Genomic DNA, 14117 nt, shown 5'->3' with positions numbered 1-14117 from the left:
GTTGATTGAATAATGGGAATTTTCATATGACAGATACAATGTTGTCATGTACAATGATGATGAATTTTTTCTTCAGAGGGGGGCAACAATTCCATGGAGGCAGACATCAGCTTCAAGGAGACAGACGTCTTTAAGCAAGAGGCCACTGCTCGGCTGATTGAAGTAACCCACCGACACATACTTCATCCAACCGTTCTCTTTCCTCTTCTCGCTGAACCAGTTTGTCGCTGAAACACCATCACAGACATTAGAGAGAGAGAGAGAGATATGAGTCATGGCACTTAGTGAACCATTACTGGTGCAGTAACACGGTTGTTGCGGGAAAGGAAAGGGGTTTATTGAGCAAACCTTTGCCGGCGATGTGCCTGCCTTGCAACTGATCGAACATGCGAATGGTGAACTCTGCGAACAGTTTGGTACCGACAGGAAGCGTTTCTGGTTCAGCCAACACCAAATAGACCGAAACGTGGCTGCCCGTTCCTTGTCGAGTTCCCTTAGGATACAACTGTATTTTCCTGCATCATTCCCAATATATACACACACTCGCTTCAGACATATGTTGTTGTCCTTTCACTGATCTAACATATGTTGTTGTCCACCCCTATTGGACATACCATTTCCTATCTCCGGAGAAGAAGGCGTCCGAGAAATAGCAGTTTTTGTCCAACTTGGAGACATTATCGACCCTCCAAACATGCTTGGAGCTAGAAGGGTCTTTGATCATCGACAGACATTCTCCTCTTCCGCTGCTCCTCTCCTTGGAGACAAACACATCGGCCCCTAACACGCAGGTGTCTTCCAAGAGGAAGCCGTTAGATGCATCGTAGAATTCCCCGATCGAGATGAATTTGTCGAATCCCCATTCGCGTTTCAGCGTGTGGAACCGCCTCTCGTTCCCTGAAGCATCCATACTACAAACCTTGAATATTACCCCATTTCCATCACATCATACTCATCAACATCAGACAAACACATGGAAAGTGATTATGGTTCTGACAAGTTAGAATCATGGAGCGTATTTGGGAACGTTCCTTGGTGGTCTGTAACGTAGAAACGATGGAGGATGGAGGAGAAAACCGACATCGGTAACCATATTTGTATACGTACCATATGGAGAGGTAGAGCACTATATAGTGAAATATAGAATGATGGAGGATAAAACTAGGGTGTCAATCGGGTCGACCCGATTTTTTTTGGGGTCTATGTAATTAATTAAGTCCGAAGTCCGATCATATATATTTCGGACTCTGATTGGATCGGACCGAACTGCATAATTTCCTCTGTAAATGTTCATTTTTTCTTTTCTTTTTTTTAAAAAAAACTTTCGGGTAGATCCGAATCGAGTCCGAAACCCGATTTGAATTTGGTCTGAAGGCCCAATTCTTTTTGGACCGGAAAACTTAGACCCGAAGTTCGTTAATCATAGGGTGGGCCTAAATTGACACCCCCTAGATAAGACCATAACTATACTTGTGCGTAGAAATTTTGTACCAAAGTATCAAATTATAAGAAATATAATATACCTTGTAGGATTGTATAGCTGTCTTTGTTTTGATCGAGTAAATACAGGCGGAAGACGGCCCAGACCTCCCACCCGGGACGCAGAGAACCGGTGTCCGCCAGGGCCAAGTGAAGAGAGACATGGTCTTTCACATTCTTGTTCTTGTTTCCATTTGGGTAGAGGGCCAGTTTCCTGCAAGCAAAGTCACACGCACAATAAAGGAATTTGATAAATATCCCGCAAGAAAAACAATGTCAAGATGCATGGCAAAACCGTAACAATGGCGGGCGTCGTACCATTTGTAGCCTCCTGCTTCGAAGCTCTCGGTTTCGTACTTGTCTATGGAATGCTTTGCAAGCAGAGAGAAAGACTCTATCTTCACCGTGTAATGCGTTGGCGGGGCTTCAGACACGGACCTTACTACTTCTGCAACGAGCTTTTTATTTTTATATATATATATAAAAGAGATTGCATATTTTCCAATACCAGGCCAAAACAGAAGAAAAGTTGAGAGGAAAGACGAATATATATATATATATATATATATATATATGATCTAAATTTGTTTTAGACATGTTCAAGCCTTAAATCTGATATTGAGAATTAATAGATCCGAGGATTTGCTTCTACTAGATCGTGTATCCGGATTTTTAGATATCTATCTCAGTTTCGGGAATCGATTCTCACGAATTTCAGACCAAAACCCGATACCCCACCATAATAAATTACAAAATATATTGATTTTTATAAATATTTTTTTATAATTCAGGAGTGCACCGCACCTCCGCTCGAAGTATATTTAATAGAAAAATGATAAAATCCAGGCAAATGATCTTATCCAAATGAAGACTCGAACTTGGATTGAAAAAGAGATTTGTTTAATTCCTTACCACATGAATCATCCAATCTTAGATTGATTTATGTTAACTTTAGAGATATCTAGGTAGTTAAAATATTTTTTTTTGTAAAGGCATAGAAAACCATGGGTGTTTTAATCATATGTATCAAAATAAAAAAGAGAGAAGAGCGATGGAAGGGCGTACCATCCTGATCACTGAAACTGGCCATGGGAAGATACACAATGGAATTATCAATACTCAGCCTTTTGTTGTATTTATAAGGGGAAGTTTGTTATACTTTGCTTGAAAGTGTTTTCCTTTTCCATGCACCGAGGACATATGCCCTGTGAAGGAGCAGAAACAAAGGCCAAGAATCTGTACATTACCTTAGCCTACAGATTTCTACATCTCGGTTTTTATTGATAAAAAACATGTTTTTTTTTTCTTCAAAGAGAATTTCGAATTTTTAGATTATTTTTTATTCGATTCGAATCCGTTCAATTATTGCAGTATTAACCAAATTAGCCACCGAGTTAACCCGGAAAAAAATAGCCACCGAGACCAAAACGGTCTCCCATTTTTTTTTGGACCGACATTGGATCGAAGTTGTCCATTTATTACATCGGGCTTTTCAGGACGGTCGGAGCCCATAAAAAGGTTAATTTTGGAAACGGCGTCGTGTTAGGGGAGGAGCTCAGATCCTCCGACAGACCTAGAAGGATCAAACCGTTTTAAAGTTGAGTCGGGGAAACTAAAGGAAGCCGAAAACTTCTACCAGATCTGGAAGCTCTCTCTCTCCCGCTTTAACGCCTTCTTCTTCTTCTTCTTCTGCTCTGGTTGATCACGAAAGCTTTCTCAGGTACGTGCCATCTCCTGTTCTTCTCGGCGTATCTGTCGAATTCGAATTCATAGGCTCTGCCTCCGGTTTTCTCTTTGTTGTTGCTGTTTGGTTATGTCTTGTCTCAATCCTTCGTGTTTCTACGGACACCTTGTCAGCTGTTTTTTTTTTTATATTTTATTATCTTGGTTCATGCTTTTTCGTTTTCCCGTGTGATTTCAATTGCTACTTACCATTCTTAGGGTTTGTGGATTTGAATTACGAAGCTTGCTGTGTTCTCCGCCCTCCTGAATCGTGTTGGAAGTTTCCTTTCGTATTTTTTCTCCTCCCTTTGATTGTTTTGTCGTAGTTTCCTGGGATTGGTTCCTGGGGTCGGGCATTGTGTCTTATCCAATATGTTTCATATTCTGTTTCTTATTTTTTCAGCTTGATGGCCGGAACCTTGACGAGCAAGTAGATTCTTACTGATTACCGTTGCTTTTCAGTTTTAGGATTAGCTATGGAGTTTGATTGGAACTGTCCTTCCCATGTTTCTAATGTGGGAATACTGTGAAAAGTCGGATTATCTTTGTTTGATCATGTGCTTATTCATTTTGTTGCTAGCCTTGCGATATATCATGGAGATGGAGATACAACCTTTGTTGAACCTTGATTTGGACCCGGGTCCCGTTGATCAGTCTGTACTGGTGTGGCAACATGAGCATAGATCGGCTGCCATTTGGGAGGATGAGGTGAAATTGATTTCTCGAGTATCTTTTCTCTAAAAGTTTTGTTTTATTATTTAGTTTGTACTTTATCCCATCTCCTCGAGTCTTCATGTACTTGCAGGTTCCTCCCCGTGAATTGACATGTCGGCACAAGTTACTGGGTATGCGAGACTGGCCGCTGGACCCTCTTGTGTGTCGTCAACTAATCGAATTCGGACTGTATGGAGTATACAAGGTTGCCTTTATACAACTCGATTATGCATTAATTACAGCCTTGGTAGAGAGGTGGAGGCCTGAAACTCACACTTTTCATCTTCCTGTCGGAGAGATTACCATCACTTTGCAAGACGTGAATATATTATTGGGTCTCCGGGTGGATGGACCTGCGGTAACTGGCAGTACAAAATACAACTGGGCTGATCTATGTGAGGATCTACTAGGTTGCAGACCAGGTCCCAAGGATCTCCGTGGATCTCATGTCTCCCTAGGATGGTTGCGTGATAATTTTACACATCTACCTCCAAATCCAGATGAAGACACATTGAAGCGTCACACTAGGGCGTTTGTGTTAGCTTTGATGAGTGGTTTCCTCTATGGAGATAAGTCCAAACATGATGTGGCTTTGACGTTTCTTCCTCTGCTAAGGGATTTTGATGAAGTGGCTCGACTTAGTTGGGGTAGTGCAACTCTCGCACTTCTCTACAGAGAGTTGTGTCGGGCAAGTAAGAGGACTGTTTCTACCATTTGTGGCCCTCTTGTTTTGCTTCAGTTATGGGCATGGGAGCGACTACATGTTGGCCGACCAGGAAGACTCAGGGATGTAGGTGCTTCATTTATGGATGGGATAGATGGTCCCTTACCAGATCCATTAGGTTGTAGGTAATTGATATTTATCATAGACTGGTCAATTTGTTTTTTAAACTTTCTTCAGATTTATTTTGCTTATGGACTGAACTGCCAAAAATATTGCTAGGTGGAGAGCTTCTTTGAGTCATAAAGAGAATCCTCGTGGAGGACTAGATTTTTACAGGGATCAATTTGACCAGCAGAAAGACGATCAGGTAGATTTCTGGCTTTCTTTAACCTTTTGTTAGTTCTACTGTCAAGCTTCTGTTGATGAGTTTAGAGCAAATCGGAATAGATACCAAACTTTAAACAAATTTTATTGCTAAATTCAAGTGCTTAACTTAGTAATGCAGTTGCTAAGTTAGATATTTCCATCAGTATCCCGTAATGCTAAATTACATGTGATACTTTTATTGGAAATGCATAACATAATGCTTGTAGGTTTCACCTTGGTCTGCTGTCTTGATGAAGATTGTTTGTTAATACTGAAATCATGGTGTTCTGCAAAGTTTGTTTACTTTTTTCCATATTTCCCCCATATATTTTTATCAAAGCTTGCTAATAATGTTGTTGAATTGTTAGACTTAAGATTTCCTTTTATATTTGAGATGTAGGTTATATGGAAGCCTTACACTCCAGATCTACTGGCAAAGCTCCCTCTTTTATGTCTAAGCGGTCAGAACATATGGCGAACAGTTGCACCCTTAATTTGTTTTGATGTTGTTGAGTGGCATCGTCCTGATCGAGTACTTAGACAGTTTGGTCTTTGCCAAACGATTCCAGCACCGTGTGATAATGAAAAGACACTTCATGCTATTGACAAAAGAGGAAAATCAGAGTATGACTGGTCAGCACGCCATGTTCGGCATATTGAATTATGGGAGGCACGTGAGGCATCCGTTGTTTTAGGTGAACCAGAGTATGGTCCAATGGACTATAATGATCCTTATATGGAATGGTACCGTCGAATCACTAGAAGAATCATCAGTCCTATGAAAGAGAGACGTCCTGGACAGTTTCAACCCACTGGCTTTGCTTTCCAAATGCTGGTAAGATATTATTGTCAGCACCATGAATCTCATACATGCTGGCATTAGAATCTCATTGTACCGATGCAAAATGACAGGTTCAGAGGATTGCTGCCATCTATGCTCGATCTAAGGCCTCGCTTGAGGAGGCACTCACCATAGACACTGCTAGGCGAACATTGCAAGAGATCCTCGATTTGAGTGCAGGGGCTCTACAACTTAATGCGCCTTTAGGCTCGTTATTGAATGGTAGGCTTTTCATTAAAGAACTTTTATGAGTAATATTCAGGAAAAAAATTTCTTGTAGGATGCTTTGTCCTTAGTTTGATGCATTGGTCAATTGGATCATAATTACGGGAAGGAAAATAAAGGAAATGGTAATAGTGAACCAATGGTCCTTTCTCCTTGAATGAGATGGTTTCCCCTGTTGAAATACCTATCTCGTAAATTCTGTCACTCCTGTCATTTTTCTCCAATGTATGTGGATATTTGTGTCTAGTGAATATTCAGATTAATCGCATTGGCACATGGGCATGGTCTTTTATGAACCCTTGTTATGTAGTCATTATTTACATTTTCACATTAGAATTTTCTGTTAAACTGTTCTTTAACTCTTAAGAATTCCTTTGTTATAGGTTCTGCTTCTCAAGCTCCAACACCAGAACTGTATCCAATGTTACCTCCACCTATGTCTACAGAATCTACGAGAAAACCGTTTTCAGCAGAAACATCTGATGTAGCTTTCAGTGGCATAGGAAGCACTGATGATGTCTCAGCAGTACCATCATCTTCCCAGAAACCTGTTTTTTGGCCTTCTGGAGGGAGGTTAACTTTCAGTTGGATTTGTGATGTAATGTTGGCTTTTGATTGGTCTTCAAGAAATCTCCCATTTTCTGAGTTTTCTAGTGTTGTGCCAATTAATGTTTTTGATGAGTTGGTTCTCTCCGCGACCAAAATCCTGAAAAAGGAGCCAAACTGCGTTAGTATAAACAGTGACAAGGCAAAGGTTGTTGTGGTTGGAGATCTACATGGGCAGCTACATGATTTGCTTTTCCTTTTGAAGGACTCAGGGTTCCCTAATAATGATCAGTTCTACGTATTTAATGGGAACTATGTAGACAAAGGAGCGTGGGGATTGGAAACTTTCTTGCTTCTTCTTTGTTGGAAGGTGAGATTATCATCTTTGAAGTTTGTGTGGATTTTCACCTTCTGTCTGGTTTACATTCTTTACCCTTATATTACTTCAGATCGACCGACTGGAACTTTATTACTGTTATAGTTAGTTTCATGCCTCAACACATGTCAGTGACGGTATTTTGATTGATCAATCTATTGCTAGGTATTTCTACCTGAAAGGGTGTATCTTCTGCGTGGCAATCATGAGAGTGAAAGTTGTACCTCTGTATATGGATTTAGAAATGAAGTATTAAGCAAGTATGGAGAGAAAGGATCACATGTCTACAAAAAATGCTTGGATTGCTTCCAGTTTCTCCCTCTGGCTTCTCTGATTGCTGGGAAGGTATTTACAACTCATGGAGGTCTTTTCCGTAACACATCAAGCTTTCTCTCACAGAAGCAAGAACGGAGCAGGAAACGGAAAAGAAATCAGAAAAAGCAAATGGATAACGATGTTTCCGAGACTGAAGATGAAATTGACTCCTTGTCCCTTGGGTCATTGGAGGAATTATCCAAAGCAAAACGGCGAGTTATCGATCCTCCTACCGAAGGTTCGAATTTGATTCCTGGCGATATCCTGTGGTCAAATCCATCACCTGATGCTGGTCTTTTTGTTAACAAAGAGAAAGGCATAGGCTTGTTGTGGGGTCCCGACTGCACCGCAAAGTTCCTACAAGACAATGATCTAAAGGTTGCATATATTAATTTCCATAAAGGTTACTTTGCCGTGTATAGTTATTAGTTTTAACCTAGAAGCATTTTGGATTGTGATCGAAATAGTTCACCGGTTTTTCATGTATCAAATGCCAGTATTCAGAACACAACTACCAGATACTTTCGTTCCTTATCAGATATGGCAATCAAGAAAGCAATATGTCATTTTTCTTCAGCATTTTTGTAACGTTATTTCTTCTCTCTTGTAGTTAATCATCAGAGGGAACGAAGGCCCAGATGCAAGGAGAAATAGAGATGGTCTTGCACAAATGGATGAAGGATATGCAAGAGATCATGAAGGGCTTATAACATTGTTCAGTGCTCCTGATTATCCTCAATTTCAGGTAGTGTCCAATGAAATTGTTGTTCGAAAGATTTTTTCAGCTGTCCTGTTTTGTTAATTGTTGTCTGAAAAGAGGTTACCAGTTTACTTATTTTCCAATAATATAATTTTGCAGCCTGAATAACTATTTTCTTTAATGCAGGATACAGAGGAGAGGTACAACAACAAAGGAGCCTACATAATTTTGCAAATCCCTGAATATGAGGAGCCGGAGATTCATGTTTTCGAAGCAGTGTCTCCTAGACCAAAGGTAAATGATTCTCAAATTTGTGACTGGATTTCTAATTTGCATATATCGCGTAAGTTTATTTTGAATGTTTGTTATTGTGCATAATCCATACAGGCGGAGGCGTACTATGGTTTTAGTTGCTTAACTGATACACCTCAAAATTTAGGACACAAAGGCAGCTGTCCTTTTGATTCACTATCAACTGTTCCTGAAGGCAAGGACATTTCAGATTCTTCCGAAATGGTTGAAAATGAAACTACAGATTCTGGAACTGTGGCATCAGTTGACAAAGATGTGATTGATTCTCCAGATAGGCAAGAAACCGGTTCAAAAGAAGCTATCCTATCCGAGACAGGGGCTGTTAGTAGAGTTTTGTCTGATTCAGTTGAGCAACCGGAATCTCACAGCGAAATAGAAAATATTTCTGATAAAGGTGTTGATCCAGAACCACCTGCAGCTAATGATGTCCTTGTGGTTGATTCTGGTGATGCACTAGAAGCTAGAACCGATAAAGCTACAGATGATGTTGCTAAACCAATTGAAGTTGATGGTACTGCTGAAGAGTCTGAAACCAGAGTCAGAGAAGCTAAAGACAATGAAGCTACTGTTCCTTCGAATCTTCTCGAACATAACGCAGAAAATGGGACAACGAGCGAATCTGTGGAACCCGGTTCAGAACCTGGAGACAGAGGTATAGCAGTTGACTGTACCACAGACAAAGACAGATAGAGTTAGAGATGGTTCTGAGAAGTTGGAATCTTCAAACCAGCAAAGCCAATGACTTAGAGCAAGGGCAAAGATTATTATTGATTGTTTGATCTTGAAACTAGCCATATCGCCGAGCCTGAGCTTGAGCCTGGGACATTTACTGGAGAAGACAATGCAGAATCTTGTGGGTTATCCATATGTACGGCCAACCAAAAGGGATGACTCTGGTCCAAACGTGTTTCATGAGAACAAGTGAATAAACCAATGAACCAAGAGAAGCCTGATGAGAAGCAACCAGGTAACTTTGGACATGATTCTGTTGAACCAAAGGCCTCTTAGTTAGGTATATCAGTAGAGAGAGAGAGAGATTGTAAAATATCATTCCTTCCTTTTTCTTCTTCTTCTTTTGTTTTTTTTGGGGGGTGGGGGCACAATTTGCAACCAAAGGTATTGCAGATCTGGTTAGGTTAGTGTTTTTCACTTCTTTATCATGTGTAGATGGTGTTTTTCCCCTTCTCTTCTTTGAACCACTCACTACTGCCACCACATACAAATTCCGACACGGTAGATATCTGTCTGGTGTCGGTTCATTATTTTAACAAACTGGAAATAAAATCAAGGGAGTGGCATTAAAAGAACCTTAAAACAAGAACTAGCAAGCATTTTGGGAAAAAAAATTCAAATTAATTCAACTTGTTCTATATATGTGTGAATGTATATTTGTCTGGGTACATAGCAATGGGCGCAGAGAAGCCCAATTCATTCAATCCGGACCGATGGCATTTTGGTAGTTATGGTGGACGACAGGGCTATTACTGACTTTTCAGGTAAAAGCTAGAATCTCCGGTCGGAAACGCAGCGTATTCGCCTTGAAGCATGGGAATCTGTCTTTGCGCGTCTTCTGGGTTTCTTTTTCTTTTATTAACAACTCGGGCGAAAATCTTGTCGAATTTCTTCTCTCGCGCTCCTTCTAGGGATAGGGTTTCGATTCGGCAGAGGGATTTTTACTGATGCCGTTGAATTTGCCCTCGTAGCCCCTCCTCCCTCTCCCGTTCTCGCGTTGTAATCGCAGGATTCTTCTTCATTTGAAGAGCTTTTAGGTCAATCATGACTTGATTCAGCCAGATTTCAGGTGTTATGACCAACTTTTCATCTCTGCTACTGCTTGCTGCTTTTGTGTTTGGATTTTATTTCATTTCGACCTTTTTTTTGGAAGAATTAGTAACGCGTTGATGTTAGTGTAATGTTATTTTGTTCCGGTGTTAGGCACGGTTTGTTAGCTGTTCTGCGTTTCGCATTGAGACTAAATCCAAGTTGTTTCAGATTCGTTGTGGATCATGAATAGTTTTTTCTCGTGAGTGGGTGGTTGCTTATACGAGATTTCCTGGTCTTGTTTAGGAAAGATTTATGTATCTTTCCCCTCACTTTTTGAAATTTTGGGGTTGTTCAAGGTTTCCCGGGATTGTTTTCAGTTGTTCTTGTTTCAAGGTTTTCTTGCTGTAAGAGAATATCTGGAATGTCGTTTATATGATGTAATAATGCTCATGATTCGCTGTTTTCTCTTTAATCTGGGTTTTGTATCCTCCCTCCTCAGTGATGAAACCTTGTTTGCTGCTGTTTTACTATTCCTCTTTTTAAACAATTTTCATGAATGCTTCCGGCTTGGATCTTTGATCCCAGGTGTTCATTTAAAACTCCAATTGACAAATCACTTTCTTGGATAAGTTGAAGCAATGTTCACCGAGGGAGCCCCTGATTTTGTTGTTGACCAGGCAATCTATTATCCCGCCACTGCCAACTATGGTTATTACTGTACAGGTAAGTCTGTCTGAAAGTGATACAACAGTCCATTACCTTTTATGGCCTTCCAGGTGGAAAATTCCTTCATTCTCTCAAACTTTCAGGTTTTGAATCACCCGGCGAGTGGGAGAGCCATCAGATGATTTTTAGTGTGGATGGTTCTGATGTCCAATACGCGGTGGGTGAACTCTCTTATTGCTCTCATTATCTGGCACTTCTAGCTAAACATTATGTAGCACCACTTGTTATTTCCTTTTCTGATGTTTCTATCTTTGCTTCTCCAGGGTGCGCAGAGCGAAAATTCTCCCTATATATGTTATTCACCTAGTTATGGATATGCACAGTCTCCTTATAATCCATACAATCCTTATATACCCGGCGCTTCAATTGGCATCGAGGCTTCTTTGGTTGGATCCCAACAATATTACTCAATCCCTCCTTACGAGAACATCGGATCTCAACCTACCTATGTTCCATATGTTATTCAACCTAGTATCATGTCAAATAGTTCAACCGAAGCTTTGTTAGAGGCTGGCACAGCTAATGCTGGTAGATCTGGTGCCAGAGGGGGATCCAGGCATAAAAATGCTTTGGCAACTGCTGGCCTTTCAAAGAACATTCCAAAATCTTCAATGTCAAATTCTATGGGTAGGACCTTGGAGAAGTCAAGGCCTACTACTGGACAGAGTAAACAACCAGGGATTGAGAAGAGTGTTTCTTCTGCTCCTGCTTCATCACATCCTTTCGAGGTATTTTTTTTATGTAGTAAAAGATTCTCTCTCTTTTTTTCCCTTCTGAATTTTTGTACCAGCAGCTTGATGAATTGTGATTTAGTTTGTTGACAGGATAAGTGCTCTAATATGTCATCATTCTACTGATTCTGGAATCCTGTATTGTTTTTGCAGGGTAGAGATGCTTCCGTTAGCTCTCAACCCATCACCGATATATCAAGAGGCAAACTCTTGTCTTCTGGGCAATTAGAAATTGCTCCTCCAATGCATAATGGTTTTCCAGCCATTGTATCAAATAATTACAAGCTTCGGCCCAAGATTTATGATGGTAGAGGTGTTACTGATGCAAATGGAAATCCAGATGCAAACATTGAACAGAATCGAGGCCCTAGAACCAAAAAATCAAGAAGTCAGCTCATTGTCAAAGCCTATACGACCAAAGCAGGAAATGCTGATGCGGGGGGAAACATTGTGATCAATACTGATCAATATAATAAAGAGGATTTCAGAGTCGTTTATGATGATGCCAAGTTTTTTGTGATTAAATCGTATAGCGAGGATGATGTTCACAAGAGCATCAAGTATGGTGTCTGGTCATCAACACCACATGGGAACAAGAAATTGCAGAGTGCTTATGAGAATGCACAGAGAATAGGGGCTGAGAAATCTTGTGAATGCCCTGTTTTCTTATTCTTTTCTGTAAGTTCCTCATCTAGTAGTCTGACATATGCTATCGTGCTAGTAGTGATGCTGATACACTCTGCATCAATGGTTGCTGCCTTGTGTAGGTCAATGCAAGTGGTCTGTTCTGTGGTGTGGCTGAGATGACTGGTCCCGTTGCTTTCGACAGAGATATGGATTTTTGGCAACAAGACAAATGGAGTGGAAGTTTTCCTGTCAAGTGGCACATCATTAAAGATGTTCCCAATAGCTGCTTCAGGCACATTATATTGCAGAACAATGAGAACAAACCAGTGACCAACAGCCGAGACACACAAGAGGCTAGTTCTTCTATCCTTCCTTGCTCATAATTATGGTTTTGAGAGCTGGAAAACTCATTCTGTGCCATTCACGTCTGTGCAGATAGTGCTGAAACAAGGGCTGGAAATGCTAAAAATATTCAAAGATCAGGCTGAAAAGACTTCGTTACTGGATGATTTCATGTACTATGAAAGCCGTCAAAGAATCATGCTGGAAGAGAAAAGCAGACTGCTTTACAGGACCTTCCCAAGCCCTTTCCCCGTAACGAAACCAGTTTTTACTGACGGAGTCGAGAAAATTGCTAAGGATGCTAACGAGAAACCTTCAGTGATGACAACTGAGGAGGCTCTTGTTAACAAAGATGTGAAAGAGAAGAAGGAAGCTAAAGATGATTCTGCTTCTACTCTGAAGATCGGTTCCTTCACCATTACTGCAAATGGTGCAGATTCCAGACTAACCTCCTCTGCTCGTCCAGTTTCAACCTTTACCGCCCCTTGTCCCAACTCTGACCAGAGCTCAGGCCATTCAAAAATTGACGTGGCTCCTCCAACTGGTGGTGAATTTGTCAGAGTAGGATCAATGCCGGTAAAGTTGAAGGGATCTGCTACGAAGAAACCATCTCCCATGGTCTTAAACTTCGGTACAATTCCTCTTGACCCCAGATCAATGCAGAAGTAAAACCATGATGGGCTTCTGTTCATCACCTGGCTGGCTATATAATCACATTCCAAGAGCAAGTCTATTACAATGTGCATGATTATCCTTTTGTGTTATTTTGCTTCACTAATCTCCAACGTGGCATCGAGGAGTTGGGGCTTTTGGTTTGTTTCTATTGGGTCCATTGTTTAAAGTTTTATCTGCGGTGCTTTTGGCTTTGGCTGAAGTGTTGTCGTTGAGTCTTTTTCCTGTCTGAATTCTTCAAGCAGAAACTGCAAAGTGAAGTAATATTGTTGTTGTTGTTATTATTATTATTATTTACTTGTTTCGGTCATTTGTGTTTTCTGAATCTGTAATGATTTTACCGTGTGCAAGTAATTGTTCCCGAAATGTGTAAACAGTTTGAGAATATTCTTTAGTATTTTAAGAAACAGTGCATGTGAAGAGCAAGTTATTTTAAGAAGCTTGTAGCCGGGGTGATTATTTTGGGTTGGGTGTTTTGATTTTAGATAGAAAAACAATTATCATCCGGTTTAATATCAATTTCAATTTGATTTGTTGGTAGAGTTGGTTATTTCGGGTTTCTATTCCATTTAGTTATATTTGTGTTTGTTTGGGTATTTTGATTTTAGATAAGAAAAACAATTATCATCCGGTTTAATATTAATTTGATTATTTTGGGTTTCTATTCTTTATATTTGTGTTTGATTATTTTGATTTTAGAAAAAAAGCTTCGATTCGGTTTGATTTTGATCAGGAGTGGATTATTTTTTTTATTGATAATATATATATTTTTAATTTTTTTGGTTATTGATAAAAATATATTTTGGTTTTAAGAAATTATAGTTATTCTAATTTTATATCGAAGGATTAGAGTTTTGTATTATTCAATTTAAATCGGTTTGATTATTTGAGAAATTGAACAACCTTTGGCAGCAATTTTAATTGTGTGGAGAAAATTTTGCAAAATACATTTAGCTTAGGACCGGCACGTGTATTTCAACCTCCAATATTTGGGT

General features: G+C 40.0%; 3 protein-coding genes across 6 annotated transcripts; 2 read left to right on the top strand and 1 right to left on the bottom strand.

Annotated features, from left to right (window-relative positions):
* Position 1: 1 nt before the first annotated feature.
* LOC104802613 (MATH domain and coiled-coil domain-containing protein At3g27040) lies at positions 2–2626 on the bottom strand. The gene is made up of 6 exons (XM_010526293.1): positions 2545–2626; positions 1798–1927; positions 1524–1693; positions 615–897; positions 349–515; positions 2–227 (listed from the first exon to the last, which is right to left on the bottom strand). Exons 1-6 carry the CDS (start codon positions 2567–2569, stop codon positions 73–75), a joined length of 930 nt encoding a protein of 309 aa, XP_010524595.1. The 5' UTR covers positions 2570–2626; the 3' UTR covers positions 2–72.
* Positions 2627–3091: 465 nt separating this feature from the next.
* On the top strand, positions 3092–9475 carry LOC104802612 (serine/threonine-protein phosphatase 7 long form homolog). Of its 2 annotated transcripts, XM_010526292.2 has the most exons (12): positions 3092–3199; positions 3605–3631; positions 3782–3909; positions 4007–4764; positions 4859–4946; positions 5346–5780; positions 5858–6008; positions 6395–6927; positions 7099–7626; positions 7859–7993; positions 8135–8242; positions 8336–9475. In XM_010526292.2, exons 3-12 carry the CDS (start codon positions 3796–3798, stop codon positions 8948–8950), a joined length of 3465 nt encoding a protein of 1154 aa, XP_010524594.1. In that variant the 5' UTR covers positions 3092–3199; positions 3605–3631; positions 3782–3795; the 3' UTR covers positions 8951–9475. The 2 variants fall into 2 exon arrangements, with proteins under 2 accessions (XP_010524594.1, XP_010524593.1); XM_010526291.2 differs by lacking the exon at positions 3605–3631.
* A 356-nt stretch (positions 9476–9831) lies between these two features.
* LOC104802611 lies at positions 9832–13432 on the top strand. 3 transcript variants are annotated; one of them, XM_010526290.2, is made up of 7 exons: positions 9832–10061; positions 10655–10747; positions 10834–10907; positions 11014–11478; positions 11635–12159; positions 12249–12461; positions 12544–13432. In XM_010526290.2, the coding sequence occupies exons 2-7, from the start codon at positions 10663–10665 to the stop codon at positions 13117–13119; spliced, it is 1938 nt and encodes a 645-aa protein (XP_010524592.1). In that variant the 5' UTR covers positions 9832–10061; positions 10655–10662; the 3' UTR covers positions 13120–13432. The 3 variants fall into 3 exon arrangements, with proteins under 3 accessions (XP_010524592.1, XP_010524591.1, XP_019056796.1); XM_010526289.2 differs by having other exon boundaries at positions 10610–10747; XM_019201251.1 differs by having other exon boundaries at positions 9833–10061; positions 10702–10747.
* Positions 13433–14117: the final 685 nt, after the last annotated feature.

Source organism: Tarenaya hassleriana, unplaced genomic scaffold (genome assembly GCF_000463585.1).
Source record: "Tarenaya hassleriana unplaced genomic scaffold, ASM46358v1 Cleome8, whole genome shotgun sequence".
NCBI classification, from domain to species: domain Eukaryota; kingdom Viridiplantae; phylum Streptophyta; class Magnoliopsida; order Brassicales; family Cleomaceae; genus Tarenaya; species Tarenaya hassleriana.
This window is presented reverse-complemented; position numbering and strand designations above follow the sequence as displayed.

What these genes read in the sequence shown, in the direction of transcription:
- LOC104802611 (XM_010526290.2), top strand. Translation starts at nt 10,663, where the DNA reads ATGTTCACCGAGGGAGCCCCTGATTTTGTTGTTGACCAGGCAATCTAT. An exon ending in CTATGGTTATTACTGTACAG is followed by an intron (nt 10,748 to 10,833) that starts GTAAGTCTGTCT and finishes TCAAACTTTCAG; the next exon opens with GTTTTGAATCACCCGGCGAG. An exon ending in ACAGCCGAGACACACAAGAG is followed by an intron (nt 12,462 to 12,543) that starts GCTAGTTCTTCT and finishes ACGTCTGTGCAG; the next exon opens with ATAGTGCTGAAACAAGGGCT.
- LOC104802612 (XM_010526291.2), top strand. Translation starts at nt 3,796, where the DNA reads ATGGAGATGGAGATACAACCTTTGTTGAACCTTGATTTGGACCCGGGT. An exon ending in GCTTTGCTTTCCAAATGCTG is followed by an intron (nt 5,781 to 5,857) that starts GTAAGATATTAT and finishes GCAAAATGACAG; the next exon opens with GTTCAGAGGATTGCTGCCAT. An exon ending in TTTAGGCTCGTTATTGAATG is followed by an intron (nt 6,009 to 6,394) that starts GTAGGCTTTTCA and finishes CCTTTGTTATAG; the next exon opens with GTTCTGCTTCTCAAGCTCCA.
- LOC104802613 (XM_010526293.1), bottom strand. Translation starts at nt 2,569, where the DNA reads ATGGCCAGTTTCAGTGATCAGGATG. An exon ending in CAGCTATACAATCCTACAAG is followed by an intron (nt 898 to 1,523) that starts GTATATTATATT and finishes TGGATGCTTCAG; the next exon opens with GGAACGAGAGGCGGTTCCAC. An exon ending in CAGGCACATCGCCGGCAAAG is followed by an intron (nt 228 to 348) that starts GTTTGCTCAATA and finishes ATGGTGTTTCAG; the next exon opens with CGACAAACTGGTTCAGCGAG.